The 18,951-nt window shown below is 38.3% G+C and overlaps 1 protein-coding gene across 5 annotated transcripts in view; it reads right to left on the reverse strand.

Annotated features, from left to right (window-relative positions):
- Positions 1–15,289, reverse strand: part of neto1 (neuropilin and tolloid like 1) — a 70,449-nt gene extending 55,160 nt beyond the window's left edge. Inside the window, exons 1-6 of one of the 5 annotated variants that reach the window (XM_023949952.1) lie at positions 15,142–15,288; positions 14,815–15,021; positions 14,491–14,576; positions 11,787–11,843; positions 11,538–11,672; positions 10,936–11,184 (exon numbers count right to left, since the gene is read on the reverse strand). In XM_023949952.1, the coding sequence (XP_023805720.1) occupies positions 10,936–11,184; positions 11,538–11,672; positions 11,787–11,843; positions 14,491–14,518 (469 nt within the window). In that variant the 5' untranslated portion in view covers positions 14,519–14,576; positions 14,815–15,021; positions 15,142–15,288. The other 4 variants (XM_023949953.1, XM_023949955.1, XM_023949954.1 and 1 more) reach the window with 4 other exon arrangements.
- Between the last annotated feature and the right edge of the window lie 3,662 nt (positions 15,290–18,951).

The following is an 18,951-nucleotide window of genomic DNA, read 5'->3' on the forward strand; positions in this document are numbered from 1 at the left end:
ATTTTGTGATCTAAGGGTTGAGATGCAGCTGCCCAGCGGAGGTCTGGAGTGTGTTGCGGTGCTTGTGTTAGGAGACTAGGAGCAGCATACAGATGTGAGAAGGCTTCCTCAGCTACATTCTAGCTAATAAAGAAGTGGGATTACCAAAAAAAAAAAAAAAACACACATCTCCCAAGGTTGCTGTAAAGGCAAATAACTAAAACATGTTAATTTACCACGCAGTAAAAGGCAATAGCAGGATAAAAAAATGAAAACAAAAATGTTTAAGATTTTCTTCATCCTGTGAAACAAGAATTTACAAGGTGGTTGCTTAAAGGTGAACCTGAAAGTCCATGTAAATGGTATTATGTAAATGTACTGAGAGGATGAATAATCTAGTCTTTTGACAAAGTGTAGGATTTCTGAGAACTATTTTATCCCCCTGCAGCAGATCAGATATTTCAGAACACTGAATGAATAAACAATCATCAAGCCCACATGAAAGAAGATAAACTCAGCAATTCTTGCTTGACACCCTGAAGGTATGCAGCCAAACAGCTGTCATAAAAGAAAGGCCTTAGTCCAACTGAGGCCATTAGGAGGGAAATGTTTAGGCATTTGAAACCAGTACAGTTTCTAAAGAAGTGTAGCAGCTATGCATGTGTGTCTATGTCACTTATCATTTGAATGTGTTTTGGGGGGCTACTACTTATTAGATGCCGCAAGTTAGTCAGTTGGCATCCTTTAATAGACACTGGAGTAAATTGAGTGTCAGCTCAATGAATATTCAGATGGATGCAGAGCTTCGGGGCGCCATTGAGCGGCGACTTTTATCAATTCATCCCAAAACCTACTCTCAGCAATCCAAATCTTTCCGCTTTCCAGTGAATCCTCCTCACCCCTCCTTGGCTTGTCTCCAGCCTGTTCTGCCTTTTATCCTTTTGATCCAGAATTTGCAATGAAGAGTGCTCTTTCCTGTCCTCTATTCCCCTTAGCTGTACACTTTTCCTGTGCAGGGGAATAGTGAGAGCCAGTGGCGGTGGGTGGCCATGTGCATCGCATTGTATAGAGGTGCTGTGATTAATCGAGCTTGCCAAATGCAAAGGGATATTCAAGCAAGGCCGTGCTGTTCAGCATGCTGTTGGTGTTTGAGGCAGAAAAAGAGATGATCAACTTCCTGGTTTTTCCAGGTCTTTGCTCACAGTAATTTGCCAAAAACGCTCCAGTCTATCACCTGAAGAGGATTGTCTTAATTGACTTGTTGGACTCGAACTGTGTAAAGTCCTTGGTTTGATTAAGGATAAAAACATCAGTTGCTCCCGCAGCTCTGCTTTTCTTTCAACAATCATAGATGGAGCGCCATATGAGTTTGATGGAGCGGGCAAGAGAAGGCTGGAATGTGCGAGGAAAGCTGATGAAACCAACATCTTGCTTGCAATCTTCTTCATTTTGCAACACTGGCATCTTGCTTGTTTAGTCAGCTGCTGGAACGCAGCTTTTGCTGCCTTCCAAGACAAATCAGCCTCGTCCTGCTTACAAATTTCGTCATTGACTGTAATTAGGTTATCACAGAATCTTTCTTCGTTTGGTCTAATAAAAATCACAGTATATGCTAATTTGACCCCATTGTTATTTTTTTTTTACTTCTTTCTTGGTGGACCAAAAAATCCATACTTATTCTGAGATATAATATGTTAAAAAATGAATAGTTAGCAATTCAAGAAGCAAGTAAGAAAGCTTTGCTGTAATTCTGTCAAACACTAAATCTCCAAAGTATTTTAGGGTCCAAAGCTCCAATCTGACACCAGCTGCACTATAATTTTACAAAACGTTCCGTCATTTCCTTTAAAGGAGTAATATATGCTGCTGTGGCTTTTTAATGATTCGAGGCATTGTGAGGATTACTGACAATCCCTATTTAATAATCCTATTATGGCATTGCTTCTCTTCATTGGTGAACGCTGACATCACTCTCCCTGCGGCAAAATAAAAGCTTGCTATAACCTATTAGATTACCCTGATTCCCGATGTAATTTAGTTCCCCTGATGGGAAGGCAGGGAGTTTAAAGTTTTAGCCACTGCAAGCTGGTGTGAAAGTAAAAGGACTGCCACAAATGTCCAAAAGAGAACATTTATTTTATTTTCAACTCTGATTCAAGACTTGTTTTACACATTAACATTTCTTTGCAGCCTTTCAAAGAAACTATTTTCCTGTCAAGAAGGCATGAAACAAAAGTAATGTAAAAATCAATAATCTATTTGGTGAAATCAAAGCCACAAATCAAGCATTTAACTTCTTTCCCCTCCAAAAATATGGATGCAAATGTTTTGATTGTGTTTTAAAAAGAAATGAGATAAAACTCAAATTGCAAAGTTTTCAGAGTTTAGAGCAGAGCAGCCTGCAATGTGAGCAAATATGCAACAAACAGCACCATCCCTGTTCTGCCTAATAGAGCATAATGGAGAAAGTTGGACGCCCAGCATGACAGCTAAAGATCTACCACTGTGGCAGGGTAATGAAATAAAGGGCCCTTTGGCAAACTATTGTTCCTGTAAAGTAAGAAAAAAAAAACAACAACAACACACACTTAAATCAGGGGAGCTCATTTTCAGTGCATCATTTGTTTATGTTGCACCGTAAGAGGCTTAAACACCGAAGCAGCCAAGACTCCTCCAGATTGAAGGGATGCTTAGTGAACACAAAAAGGTTTCAGGATCCTATATTTACACAAGGGAATTGCTGTTTGCTGGATTTACTTAAAGGAAAAAATATATATATATAAATATATATACACACAGCATTGTGTACACAAACACCACCTACAAGCTTAAGTAACCACTGCAGCAGAAATCGAGCTAAGAGAGCGGTCCACTGAGCGCCACGGCATCTGCAGCTGAACGGCAGGCCTGGCTGACCAACTGACACGGAGGAGCAAAGCAGGATGTGGGCTGGACTGATCAGAGTCGTTGGCTAGGAGTGACTGAGACAGCCAGAGGACGTAAATATCAGCAGTCCTCCTGGTTAGCCAGTTAAGTTAAGCTAAACTCCAACCACTTGTCCCCAGAGCGAAGACTCACTGTCTGATAAGCTGTGGAACCGCTGTGCGCCCCCACTACTCTGTCAAGCTGGGAGGAGCCCAATGTGATTACAGCAGGAGGAGTAGAGTTAAGCCAAAGAGAGGAGTTTCATCCATCCAAAAGTAACAGAACAGTACTACATCTGTAGTTTCAAAGTTTTAATTTAATTGATGGGGAACCACTGAAGTTGGTGACCTTGCAGCCCGTCAAGATAGACAGCTCGGTACAGTAAGAGAAACAAATTCTTTATCATCAAAGAGGCTCACATCAAAGTATTTCCTCTCAGACATATCTCAGACATTCACGTAAGCTTATTTATTTTCCTGCAGGTAACAACTGCTACAGAGTTCTGCAGGTAATTTTCCTTCTATTTTGATTTCTTCATGCTTTACTGCAAGTTTTTCTCTGGGCTGTATCTTTTTGGGACTACATGTTTTGGGTCATATTCCCACCTTTACTTAATAGCATTCCATATTTCAAGTATAAAGTTTGAGGATTTGACTACTAAAGAGAACATTTCTCAATGATAATATTAAGCTTTATGTATTTTTATCAAGTTACCTAAAAGTCAAGTTAAGGTTTACCATATTTGCATCAAACAATGGAACTACACAGAATGACTTTGATGCAAAAGGTTTTATACTACTGTATTGTTTTGTACATTAACTAATTCAAGTAGCAACATTTTTTATAAAATATTCTAGTCTGTGGTTGTGTTAACAATTAGAGGGGGAAAAAAAATCTTTTAGCCTACATATTTCAGAGGAAGTCTGTTTGAATTAAGACACTAGTTGAGGGTAGCACTTAGGAGCCACCTATCAAGTTTTTATTTTTATTTTTTTATGGGATGTCTGTGTGTAAAAACCTGTATGGGGCATGCAGGTGACCCACACAAAATAGCAGGGTCATAGGCCAGTAGGTGAGCCCTTAGACCAAACATTTTCATACACATTTCTTTTTCTACAGCCATAATGCGAACGTCAAGATGTATTGAACACTTGTACAACACATAAAGAAAAGTAAGGAATAAGTAGATCATACGCAACAATTTCAACCCCCCCCCCCCATTTTTTGAGGCCCTCCAAATCTCCAAGTGCTGTTAATGTGATATAAAGATGTGTCTTTGTGTCTTGTTTGCCAACAGCTCGCATATTTTCGTCAGGGCAGTTGGGACTAATGCTTTACTACCCAGAGTGTGGTGTAAGGCGCTCTGTACAACAGTGTCTCCATACAACAGCGTTAGCCATACATCATAAGAGCGAGCGACTGACATTAGCCTTACTAATACTTCACTTAACACACCCACGACAACCAATATGTTAGCAGCTATGGAGGTGTAGAACCCAAAATGCAGGAGACTGAGCTTGGGGGCAGACACTTAAACATTTAATAAAGAAACTGGAAGACGACAAAACCCACAGAGAAACAAAAATATGACAAAGCAGATTACCTGACAATGAAGAACTGAAAACCAGACGCTAAAACAGACTGAAATGAAGACAGCTGTGCATGGTCATCAACCTTAACCTGGTGTGACTGACGGAGACAACTCAAAACAGAACATGATCAAGACCAAGAAATAAACTGACAAAACCAAATCCAAGAGCATAATCCTCACAGAATGTTCCATTTTCAACCATCCTAAAGGGAACTGCAATACACACCTGCACTCCCCTCAAGATGTGCATTAAACCGACCGCTCCTTTCTATAACCTTAGAAGGGCCTGAAGAAACCAAAAAAACCCAGAACACGTATGACGATAACTTCATCAAGTGACATTAGATTTATATATAGACTTAAGAGTAAGTAATGAGTAATGATTAAACCAGTAAGACACAATATTTTGGCATAATTTTACCAGAAGAACCTCAAGTACACTTGAGAAGTTATAATGATCCTTAGAAAAAAATGCTACAGTATGGTTACAAGCAATTTTTTCTCTCTAAAATGTATTCCGTCTGAATTATATAAAGAACCTGAATCCACGCACAGTTGATAGAGGAGAAAAGAGGCTATGTTAGGTAAGAAAAGCAAAGAGATAAGTGTTGAAACTGAGGGTACCGCTGACCTCTTCCACAGCTGCAGGAGGTGTGACTGCAATGCTAACTCCCTTCATCCATCTCATTCTGAGAAAACGATGTGGAAAGAAGGGGCAGCTGAAATGCACCACATGACATACTTGCACCTTGTATGGGCAAAATATTCGTCATCTAAAACAATAGATGGGCATATATTGCAGTATACAAAAAAACCAAACTGTAATGGAGCCCATTATGCTTTGACACAAAGGAGGCGAGTGGGTGACACACATGCAAAGTGAGAAGTGAGGAACACAAAGCAGTCAAGGTCAGGGAATAAGGAAATAGGAACAATTGCAAGACCTATGAAGATCCTTTTTTCTTTGTTTGAAGTATAACAAACTACTAGATGCAAGCAGTTCATTCATACAAACGCTAAGATCTTTTGAGAACTTTAGAAAATGCAGCACAAGATATTTCTCTCCCAGTTTTCTCCCTTACACAGTTCATTGAACTGTAGGTTTGAAAACTGTCAAAAAAATAAATGCTATATTTAAAGTCAACTGCCAGCTCTGGCCAGAACCTTCGAAAAGAAACAGACACCACATGTTGCAGAATCTCTGATTTCAGCTTGGAATATAGTGAAAAGCTGCTTTATCGCCTTCTTTTTCGAGTCTGCCTTGGAAATATGGATTCAGTTCAGTGTTTAAATGTCAAATGTTGCCTCCAGCAAATGTCTTTAAAGCAGCATGTGATCATCAAATCAAACTTTATTTATAAAAAGGCACTTCTCATGCCTTGTACAACGCCAAGCACTTTACATTTAAAACAAAAATAACATATACAAAGTGTTACAATAAAAACCCAACCCACCCTTAATCTTTCCCACTACCCTCTGTTAACACATACGACCCATGATCCCACACACAACAACTACTGATACAAGTAACTTAAAAGAAAATTAAGGTTTGGCTCTGCTGTGAGAAAACAGTATTTGGGAATCCATACCAGGAGCCAGCTCGGCCATAAGAACATCGCCACAGTGCCCACCCGGACCAAGACAGCGATGGGGTCTACTCCAAAGCCGTAAGGCTGCAACGATGAATTCCAGCCGCCCAAGCAAGGGCGACAACCACGGCAACAACCGATCAAATTAGCAAGTCCTGGTACAATACCACACCAACCACTGTGGCTAAAATCATAGTAAGTTGATCAAATCAAATACATAAGATGTATATGAAAACATTGTACTGAGAATAAGATTAAACGCATAGAATAAAATTAAATATATACTATTATATAAATATATATATAAACTAATACAATAAATAAGCAGATAAGATCAACTAAAAGCCAAATCAAAAAGGTGGATCTTGAGCCTCTCTTTAAATAACCTCTACGGTTTCTCATGTGTATCATGTGAAGTTGCCACTTCTACCATTGACAGCAACGACGCCGTCAATGGTCAGGATGACTCTTCCAAGAGCGACAAGTTGTTCCCAACAGTTTCCTTACTAATTTTAGATTCGAGTCCATCTAGATAGGGCATTTATGACTCCAGATCCCTCATAAATAAGCCCAAACATCTTATTTTAGCAATATTTCTGAATGTTCCTTGTCTTTTTTCATTATTAAATGACTCTCAGTCTAGTTAAAGCCCAAATGGTACTATTAGGGCAATTTAACAAATCGGTGTCACTTTGCCTTGGAGTCATAGCAGTAGTGCAAGATTCCAAGTCCAAATGAACTAAAACCTATCTGCATATTTTTTATATTAAAGGTTTCAAACTATTTAATTTTTAAGACAAATATTTTTTTCCTTAATAAACTTTAATTAACACTGCAAAAGCCTGAGTCTCTGTAATATATTTTCAAACAGAGGTTAAAAAAAAGCTTCATGCACAGCAATGAATTAATAAACGTCTTTTGTTCAGACAAAAGTTCAGAATTTTAGTCATCAATAAAAGATAACGGTTTGTGTTAGTTTAAACATTTATGGCATTGGGGTAAAAGGCCATAGCAATCATCTCTCATTAGCATTGAACGTTGATCTAAATGTAGACTAAATAGTTTGCGTTGAGTAACTCCGGTCGCTCGAGATTCCTATGCAGTTCAATGTTAGAAGACACGAGCACACGGCTGCCTGGTAGAATACATTTGGCGTGTCAATGACCTCTGAAGGTGATGGAACTCATCTTGGCCATAAAATACTAAAAACTGACAAAGGTGCTGTTGGCTCATGAAAAAAAGAAGAAAAGCTGATATTTTTTAGACTGACTTGTCTTTTGAAAAACAAATTTTTGCATTGGGGTTATTTTATTCACAACATTTTATAAATGAGCCTGATTCATTTGCAGTGGAACGTGATTGCTTGTTTTGCAGTTTACTTGGAGTAGATCTGCACTTTTCTTTTTTCATTTTTGAGACATCCATCATATACTCGGAGAACCAGCTTGGCATGTTGATGAATACGTTTATTGTCTTTCTTACAGGGGGTTGGATAAGAAGATTAATGCCCCTCTTTAAATAGGAAGCCCCCATCGCTACCACCTACAGTCTCTTAGATTGCTGCCGAAGCTGAAAACTATTGACTTTTCAAAGTTAGATTGGGATGCTGTTGTTTTGAGAGCCAGGCAAGAAAAAAGCATTGAGTTCATAGAAAATCCGAATGATCTAACTGGAATTAAGCGTTTGTAGAATTGAACCAAATTGAGACGACTACAAAAGTGACGTTTTTGTCATTCAACACAATCTGGTGGTTATAGCTGTTAGGCAGGAAAGACTTTAGCCTGGCAGCTTGTCAGGTGTGTTACATGTCACACGAACTAATGATCCTCATTTTGGGTTTCAGGTTAATGGATTCCTGCACAAACAGGCAGCATGACGCACATTTCAGCTGAGGCTTGAGTCCCTCTGCAGCAGAATGCTGATTTTCTTTGTTTGTTTGTTTCGTTCTTTTCGCCACATTTGAGAAAAACTGTGATTCTGGTGACATCTGGAAAACTTTTTGGACTAAAGATTAAAAAGATTAAACATTTACTACACAAAATGTGTGATTATGACCGTTGTCAATTGAAAATTAAGGTGTTTTGAGGTCATTCTTCTCAGCATTAGTGAAAAAGAAACATTAGTTAGTTTTAGTTGAAAATTACATAAGCATGAAAATATTTTTGCCCTCATTTTCTGATTCTTGTAATTTATTTGAATCTCCTTTTTAATCAATAGTAAAGATCTATAAAAACAATTTAAAAAAAAAGGAAAGAGCCCAAAAATGACCTTTGATATGGTAAAACTTCCTGGTAAATGACTGTCAGTTCTTTTAATTTTACAAACAGGGACAGTGGATGTGAAGAGCTGGAGGAAACTGCTGAACTGCTTTTCTGCTCACACACGCATCAGGCACACCGAAAATCCTTTCATTTTCTGAAAAATAGACAGTTTGCCCTAATCTGGTGTGCATTATGTGTGAATTTTGGTAGTGCTGACCTCAGACTGAATTTGTGTGGTGCACAAAACATCTTTTAAAGTACTTCAGTGTGGTGGTAAGCTATAGAATCTCACAGCTTGATGGATTGTTTGAGCATTACCGCTCATAGTGATAGGTACTGCGCTTTGACATAGGGAACTCAAAACATCAGTGTTTTATATTATATGTGTTACAACAGAACAATGTACTGAGTTACAGTAAATGAGTTGAATGAAGTTTGACTTATCAGTCATGTTACACTCTCTGCAAAGGCTGGTGTTTATCTAGATGCATGTGATTACTTACTAAAATCTGATCAATTGCTTGCCTCTTGGCACCTGTGAGCACTCTGGGTAGAGTTGTCTTCCACGTTATATGACTGTTCTGTTTTGTTTCATACACCCTGCATCTGGAGCACCTTATAGTGTGGATCAAAACGCTTTTTTTAAGGAAAAAAAGAGCCACAATACAAACATTTTCAAATCCTGAAGTCATTTTTTGACATAAAATAATCAGCAACTGATTTAAATGTATCTGCACGTCTCTGATCAAACATAAACTCCACCTGAATTTTTTAAACTTCAGCCTTTATTGGTTATACATTAACAAAAAATGTAAGCAAAAATCTCCATTTGCTAGTTAGTTTTTGTTCTTATTCTCACCTCCGGCCATGGAGTTGTAAAATAAATCTATAAATAAAGTCTCCAGCACAGGGGCCAGACATTAGTTTGCTGGGTGACTGTCTGAGTACCCTAAGGCTATTTCCAACAAATGAAGGAGCTAGTTGAGGTGGTCAGGCAGGTACATACAACACTGGTAGACTGCTGCCCACACAGCTTAAGTTTTGATTCGTTTGTAGATGGACAGACGGATACAAATTCAAGTCAATTGAGTATGATTGACTAAATTTAGGTCAATAGTAGGGCTGCATGATATGACGAAAACGCGCAATTTGTGATCAATATTGCAATGAAGATATAACTTGTGATAGATGAACAAATAGCAAAACAACCAAAAACATCATTTCCATTTGACTGCACCAGCTTCATTTAAATAAGAGTCAATATAACTTAAATTGTACTCCAAATGACCTTCGTCTACATAGGAGGCGAGCACCTAACATAAAATGGGTCCATCCAATTGGTGAAATGCATAAAGGGATTTATTTGATTCGTTAATCATTTCAAGCTGCCATAAGATTGTTTTAATACTTTTAAGGTAACCATTTATTGCAATTGTTGCTGTCTTTTGCGATATGTGTATTGCACAGCGTGATAAATTTGTGATTAACTGTGCAGGCCTAGTCGATAGATTAAATTCTACCCCTCTTTTGAATGGCAAATGTTAGAGCTGTTTCCTCTGTTGATTTTTGGGTATTTTAAATAGCAGGGTTAGCCTTAATTCTGTAAGTCTAGATTTTTTTTTACGTTTTGATAAATGTGTAAAAAAAACAAATAGTAAACAATATGGCCCTCAGCTTATCTTTCTTCTTGAGAGATGCAAATGTCCCGAAGCACTTTCCCAAACAAATTTGTAACTAATTTAACAATGAGATGTTGATGTCTCAACTGCAGAATAAGGCTTTTTGCTCATTAACTTTTTCATTACAGCGGTGCATTTATTCGTACTGGTGGCAAAAGGAAAAGCAGATTGTACTGCGACTTTTACTGCTGCCACATGGATGGCTGGATAATGCTAGATTTACCTCAGCCTACAAGCTTTCTGTGTTATCAGTTGTACTCCATCACAGTAAATTCCTATAAAGAGCTCAGCCATTTTGATTTCTCAATAACATCAGAGATAAATCTATAGCTCTTACACACCTCAGTCACTTTTTCCTCAACAGCTTGCAGCTTACAGCGTGTTTATCAGATTGAAGATCTTTGTACGTCATATAAACACGAACAAATGTCCAACAGCAAAAGGACCGTGAAGGTAAGATGCATAGAAGATAGATGTTCATGTTCATGCCGTGGCACTTTTAAGCCTCAAACACACATAAAACATTAACATGGTTAATAAACCCATTCAAGCGTTGGTGAGAGACTGTTAAATCATTGGTGTTCCCCTATTCTGTGTCATCAATTCTTGAACTACCTCTGTAAAGAAATCCTATCTAAAGATGAAGTAACAACAAGGTTTAAAGCAATAGCATGACAGCAAAGGTTGTCTTTGACCATAAAGTGGACTTTATGTCACTATAATACACATAATGACAACAGAAAATTAGTAACAAGCACTCAATACAGAATTTCTCTAATGGGATTGTGGACTGTTAATATGTAACCAATCTAAAATCACTTCTAAAGGGAAGGATCCTTTTGAAAGACTTGCAAGCTGAAAGTCTGGGAAATTATTAAGACAAAAAGAACAAAAAAAACTGAAATGCATACCTGCTGTGAAGTTGTAGCTAGCTGAAAATCCCACTCCTTCCAGTTCTCCATCTGTTTCAAATTTAATCCACAGATATCGGCCGCTACTCCTGATGTCAGGCGGGCTGTGCTGACCACAGTACCGCCCGAGGATTGGGGAGAAGCTGAATGGGCCATCCCGGACCTCGATGTTGTCAAATTTACATTCCCAAGAAGACTCAATTGAATAATTCTCCTCGAAGTGCAGATCAAGACACTGCCTTGGGGGGGCTGAAAGAGACAATAAAAGTTATTAGCAGAAAGCAAAGAGTGCATTGCTGGTCAGGCTTTAGAAGCTCAAGCAATTTTACTGTCAACACATGTTAACGTGTGCACCTCAAATCATGTCCATTTGAAGCTGTTAGTTCCATATTCAATTTTGCTAAATATTATGTCTGAATCAGATCATGTGTAATCTGATTTTATGTGCAATCTGATTATATATTTTGGATGTGAAAAGTATAAAAGAAACAAAAAGAAAAATGACTCGTAGTTACAGTCCTTTGAACACATAAAGCTGCATATCCTGTTCATTTGTACTGCTGCTATATAAAAAAAAAAACTAGTAAAACTACAATGTTCACCTTCAAGGATGTAAACACACTCTGTGTTCGGGGGGTATTTGTTTGGGTAATTGGGAGAAGTAAAGAGCCCTCCTTCTGCTTCTTTCACCCATGTTCCACATTGACCTGCAGGCTTCACTCCAGAATTGTTCCTCACTAAACCAAAAAACAGGGAGCAGAACAAAAAACAAACAAAAAAAAAAAGTCAGAGATCAAAGCCTTAGCAGAAGGATATTTATGCAGGAAAGACAGTGTATTGATGGAAATTACCTGAAGTGTCCTTTTTTGTTGCCATGGCCAACCCAAGCATGAGTAGACTTGCAACAACTGTGACATCAAAAGAAAGAAAATACACTCAAAAAAAGAAAATTACCAGCCAATTAAGTTAACGAAAAAGTAACTTGTCATTTCAACCAGAAAATTTTATGTTTGTAAATGTTACGTGAATGAATCATGTCGATTGTACATAAAAATAATCCATTTCTTTTTCTTTCTCTTTCGGCTTTTCCCATCAGGGGTCGCCACAGCGAATCATCGTCCTCCACCTCACTCTATCATGGACGTCTTCTACCCTAACATTAGCCAACTTCATGTCCTCTGTTAAGACATCCATGTATCTCCTCTTTGGCCGTCCTCTTGCCCTCCTGCCAGGCAGCTCCATCTCCAACATCCTTCTACCAATATATCCACTATCCCTCCTCTGAACATGTCCAAACCATCTCAGTCTGGCTTCTCTGACTTTGTCCCTAACACAGGCAACGTGAGCCGTCCCTCTGATGTACTCGTTCCTTATCCTGTCTAACCTGGTCACTCCTAAGGAGAACCTCAACATCTTCATCTCCGCTACCTCCATCTCAGCCTCTTGTCTCTGTCTCACTGCTACCGTCTCTAACCCATAGAGCAGAGCTGGTCTCACCACTGTCTTGTACGCCTTTCCTTTGAGTCTTGCTGGCACTCTTCTGTCACACAACACTCCTGACACTTTCCTCCAACCGCTCCAACCTGCCTGCACTCGCCTCTTCACCTCTTTTCCACACTCCCCATCACACTGAACTGTTGACCCCAAGTACTTAAACTCCTGCACCTTCTTCACCTCAGCCCCCTGTAACCTAACGCTTCTACCTTGATCCCTCTCGTTCAGACACATGTATTCTGTCTTACTATGACTGACCTTCATGCCTCTTCTTTCCAGAGCAAACCTCCACCTCTCTAGCTGTTCCTCCACCTGCTCTCTACTCTCACTGCAAATTACAATGTCATCTGCAAACATCATTGTCCAGGGAGATTCCTGTCTTACCTCGTCTGTCAGCCTGTCCATCAGCATAGCAAACAAAAAAGGACTCAAAGCTGATCCTTGGTGTAGTCCCACCTCCACCTTGAACTCCTCTGTCTGACCTACAGCACATCTCACCACCGTCATACTTCTCCATAAAAATAATCCATTTAAAAGTTACTAATTTCAATCACGTTGATCCAACATGATACCATTAAATTGGATGCATTAGTAATCGCAAGGAATTGTGGGATACCATTTTCTTTGTCTATCTGGGCAGATTGGGGTCTAAGTGTGAGTTTTTGTCCATGGGTTTTATTGTCTAGCTGTTTTACTCTGTTTTAACTAGTGATTTAAACTGTTATGTTTATTTTTTTTGCACCATGAGTTAAAGTTTGGTAGAGGATGAAGACCAACCCCCTTGTGTGGCAAACTGTTAATGTTCCAATACTCAACACAGAGTTCGCGGTAATTGAGCTCCTGTCTTGTGATGTGGGACTTTGCTGGGTAATTCATGTCTTTGATGTGAAAATTAAAAGACCCATTGGTTGTAACTTTGGAACAACATATCAATTACAGATGAATAAATAAAATTATAGAAATAAATAGAAATTCAAGTTAAATAAACTTAATTTACTTAGGTGACCAATTGAAGTGATTCAATTAAATTGGATCAACTTTTTTCTTTTTAGAGTGAGCAACAATATCAATTTAAAGTTGGGTGCAACTGCTCTATTTAAATTGAATCAACTTAAATTTATTAGTTTGAACCTAAATAAATTAAGTAGGACCAACATGATTCATTTTTGTTCAAGTAACGCAATCTAATCATGTGGAAATCCTTTCCATAATTTTTTTATGTTCATTCAAAGTGAACGTTTTTTGAGTGTACATCTTTTTGCAGGCAGTCTACGTTTTTAGGCTTGAGTCAGAAAAGTCTCCATCCCTGTTATTGGTTCTATAGGGGTTTATGACTCATTTTAACAATTCGATTAATATACTAATTTGTGGTTTATGGTACGATTGACAGTCAATATTTGTTCATTTTAAACGATTCGCTTCACTAAAATCGATCCAGGACATGTTTAGCCAAAAATTCAACCAGTGTGACTCAGACATAGATACCTGTACTGACCAGTGCAAGATAATAAAGTGTAACTTAAATATGTGTACAAACAATATCGATATAACTGATCTATTTTATTTGGAAACAACTGTATAATAGTATACTTGATTAACAGCTTACCTCCGACTGATCAGTCTGGTTGGATCAAGTATAAATTGATTAATCGATTAAGTCGATTAATTGTTACACTACACCCCTGGTTCATATGTAATGACAACATTCTCAATGCATGCAGGAAAGCGTTTTTTTCAACAAATGTATTGAGTTGTTTTCTTTTTTGGTGAAGACTTTTTCTAAAAAAAAAAACTATACTGTGACCTTTAACTGGGAATTTAAGGTTAACAAGATGCAATGCATTTTATTATTATTATGATCTCATCCGATTCCCTTTTCTCCAAATAAACCCTCATTCAGAGGCTGATTTCCGCTTTATCTGTTGCTTTGATATTTCAAGTCCTCCCCTTCCTCTCCCAAACTGATTAAAGGATTACTTGACTCTTTGTGAAAGCGGGGAAGGAAAGCTGTAGGAGCTTTTGGAGCAAGTGTGCTTCAAGTGAGGAATAAAGACGTCTTACCGTGATGGAAGCTGCGTCCATGTACCATGTCTGTTCCTTTCACAAAGGACTTCAGACTCAACTAATTCCATTTAGATTTGGGAATTCTTGAAGAGAAAGAAGAAGAAGAAGAAAAGCCAGAGGTTAGTTTTTGTTGTGGGTTTTTTACAGCAAACTCGTGTTAAAACCATACAACCTTTTGGAGGGGGGGAAATAGACATTTAAAGACATTTTTTAAAAGGAGGGGGAAATCACTGATTTGTTCCAACTAATCACCAGTTTTCTTCTAAAAACTAAAAGCAGTTCAGAACACTCGCCCGATTTCCATCCAAACGTTTGTAATACCCTTTGGTGCTTTTGATGCACTGAAAGGATTACTAGTCCCTTCATCAGCCCTCCTCTAATCGCTCCACCTTTGCGATCTTCTCTCGGAAACCATCACTGACAGCCTCCTTGCGTCCGGTTTGGTCCCTTCATCAGGAGCTGGGATCCGTTTGAAGCGCACGAGACCACGAAACACTCATCCCTGCGGCGTTTTCAAGTCACTCTTTTCTGGTGCGTAAACAAATTTCAAGAGCAAAAAAAAAAAAAAAAATACAAGATTTTTCTGGTTGAAGAAGAAAGAAAGACATCTACATTATGAAGAGCCGGTTTTCTCCCGTTTTCACTCACGGAGTGTGTCTCTCTGTCTCCACGACTGACAAATGAAGCTTCCCGCAGCACGCAGGACTTAAAGCGTGATCCCTTTCCTCCTCATCCTCCTCCTCCTCCTCCCTCCTTCCCCGTTCAGCACAGACTTCAGCCTTTAAAGCGCCGCAATCGTCGCGCACCTTTCCCGCCGAAACTTCTCCCAGACCCGATGTCTTCAATGCGCATGCTCATAAACGCACCTAAGAGAAAACCATTTGACCGTATACCGATGAATAATACACCTCTGTGGAGTTAAAACGTGTTTTTATGCATTTTGTACTGCTTTCTATGGGAGCATATTGCATTCAATAAAAAAAACGGATGAAAAGGAGTGATCTACATTTTACATTTTCGTATGTTAATAAAAACAATGAACCTTATCTGCTCATGTAAATTTTAAAATAACCTGCAATTTGAAATTTAAAAGCCACAATGTGTCCACATCATAGACATCTCCGTTTTGTTTGTCACAATTTTTTATTCAAGCCGTAGTGAACCAGGAGCAAACAAAAAATGCCATTGGAAAAAGCTTGATGCAGTGTTGTTGAAGATACAATCAGTGGCCCACTAGCTTCCTGCTCTGCTCCGTTCCGATGCATCCACTTGTAGACAACTAGATCCGTGCACGTCTTTGTTGTCCTCGTCCGGCATTTGGCTCAAAACTGTATAGCTGGATAGCGTCAATATATATTATAATATAATATTGCTTACCATTTTTGTTGCATGGATGGACGTTTGGAAATGGCGGTGGGCTTCCTCCACACCCAACGGTCCTGTCCACAACTCAGAGGAATATTTTTGATGAACTCCTGCTGCTCTACAGAGACTATGTCCTAAACAATAACAAAATGGTATAATCACAATTCAAAGACTACCGGGAACACTTTTGAAATAGATCAAAAGACAATCAGAGTGGGTCCTCAGGTGATTTAATACTTTATTTTCTTTTTTTGAGGATAAAACAATGTTAATGTAATAATAATAATAATAATAATAATAATAATGGATTGGATTTATCTGCACTTTTCCAGATGCTCAAAGCACTTACAATGTATCTCAGTTATTCATTCAGTCCTCATTCATACTTGGTGATGGTAGCTACTGATGTAGCCACAGCTGCCCTGGGACAGACTGACAGGTGTGCACCTACGGCCCCTCTGACCTTTACCGGGACATTCATACACATTCACACACCAGTGGAGCCACACTGGAGGTAGGGAGGGTGAAGTGTCTTGCCAAAGGACACACCGACGGTTGACTGGGAGGAGCGGGGATCAAGCCACTGATACAATTCAAGACAATCAAATGGTAAAACATTAATAAAACATATAATACAGTAATAGGACGGCAAAAAAAAAAGTTAGTGAGGACAATTTTGAACAGATAATGTGTCACAAAGATGTAACTGGACAGATAAGGGTACAAGTACTTTAATTACCATAGCCGCGTAGGTATATCTAAAATGATCAAGAGTGGTTAATAATTACGTGTTACATTTAATCTTCCTTGGAAATCTAGACTGACTGGTTGGCAAAGAAACCTGTTTTCTATCTCCCGTTTTGAAAGCAGCATTACTGTGCAGAGATGTGTCAATTTGTATCAGCGCTCACTGCAGAGTCACTCTTACACCTGATGACAAAGCTGATCAGAGGTGTCCAGGGACAACGCAGGGCCTTGGGTTCCCAAAATAGTATTGGCATCCAGGAGACAATATCCATCTTCTGATATTCCTGCTGCAGTCTTGGACACAGTCCTTCGTTCTGCATGTTAGTATTACTGGTCAGAGTGATTGAATTGGTACTCTGATCCAACAAGCTTAACTTAAACAGTTATTTAAAGATTTTTTATTAATACTTCAAAAGAGTAGAACAATTTTGTTGATTGTATTTACTTATAAAAAAACTCTGGTATCTTTATAGCTTCCCACTTGCTTTATGACACAATGTTACAAAAGTTTGACTCTTAGTCACAGTTTCTAACTACTTTATGTTTTAAAATGTTAAAATTAACTTGAGACACACAGAGAACTTTACAGCTCTTCACCAAAACCTTTGACCAAGAAAAAGTACAATTTCGTAAGATGATCCCATATAAGCATTAAAGTAATGATCACGTCAAGTTCATCTTGGGAAAAATGCACACCTATCTTTCACAAATTTGACTTACATCTTTCCACTTATTTAGAGTCAGGTCACAGAGACAGCAGCATGAGCAGAGATGCCCAGGCCTCCCTCTCCGCAGAAACCTACATCCACTTCTTCCAAGAAAACCCCAAGGCGTTCCCGGGCCAGCCAAGAGACAAAGTCCCTCCAGCACATTCTGGATCATCCCGGGGGGGGGCTGCTCCCAGTGGGATATGCTTGGGGAGGCATCGAGGAGGCATCTGAAAAAAATGGCAGAGCCACCTCAAATGCCTTTTTGATGTGAAGGAACAGCAGAGTTTTCTTAGCAAAGTTATGTTTTTATTTAATAGAAAAAAATGTTAAATATGGAATCTGAGATTTCAGAAATTACTGTTTTAAAAGTGAAAGAGTGCTGTTGACATTTTTTTCTTTTCTGTATTTTTGCTACATCCCAGAAGGGCTATGTTAACGTGAACACTTCTTGAGGTAATGTTTTGAACAAGGTCTTTAAATGTTTGTAAATTGCTTTTGATGGAGATTGTTCTAATTAGTGTAATTGGTATATATAAGGTCAGTCTTTTTTTGGCTTTAGTTGCTAAAGTTTTATACAAGAAGCTTGGTTTTGCTGTCTGTAAAGGTTTTCATAGTTTTTGTTGTGTTGCATTGATTTTCTAGTACATTTGTGCGATTTGTGCAAGAATTCTTAGAGTTTGACAAAAGCGTGGATGAAAATTCATTGAATTTAAGACTAGAGCAAAAAAAGTTCTGGAGGAGACGCAGGAAGTATAAAAAATATTTTTGTGCAGGTACATTATTACTTTTTGCCTGCAAGATAAATAGAGCAAAATGGAATGATTTTTGACATGAATTGTACTTTTGGCAATTTTTATCCAATACTAAGGAGCCCCTAACGGGCCATTGAAGAAGAAAAAAAATTGTAGCAAAAAAAAAAAAAAAAAAGGAATGGCTGCGCATCCGTTAATAATGGGTGTGCACCTGTTAGTAACGGGTGTGCACCTGTTAGTAACGGGTGTGCACCTGTTAGTAACGGGTGTGCACCTGTTAGTAACGGGTGTGCACCTGTTAGTTTATTTATTTTTTTAGCTTCAATTTATTTTTGTTTTTTTCACCAGTTACTATTAGCCATTATTACAAATAACAAATGGCTTTAGTTTGTGGTAAGAATCCAAATGCTAAATATAATTTGGACCCTTTTTTGAAAAAATGACTTTAAATCTCTTTAAAGACGACGTTCAGAGATGATGTAATTGTGAGCAAGCAATCACAAGTCAAAAAGCTGGAACCCAATACTAACGGTGCGCACCAGTTGGATTTTTTTTATTTCAATTTTTTTTTAACTTCAAAAATTCATTTTTTTCTTCAAATTGTTTTATCTTCAATGGCCCGTACAATACAGAGCACATCAGAGGATATTTTTATACTTTGTAATATGATTTTTTTTACCGTTTAGTAATGTTGTATTTGATTTCGATGTTAATGAGAATAATATTATATATATATGTGTTCCTTTAAACTTTGTCTGTTTTACAACATGGAATTGGTAGGTATAGTTAGACATAAGACAAATTTACATTTTTTTTTCTTAGTAAGGGTGGACTCACAGCTAGAGTATGATCCAAAACTTTAAGAGCATTTTTTGTGGTATATT

This window comes from Oryzias latipes, chromosome 20, assembly GCF_002234675.1.
Source record: "Oryzias latipes chromosome 20, ASM223467v1".
Lineage (NCBI taxonomy): Eukaryota > Metazoa > Chordata > Actinopteri > Beloniformes > Adrianichthyidae > Oryzias > Oryzias latipes.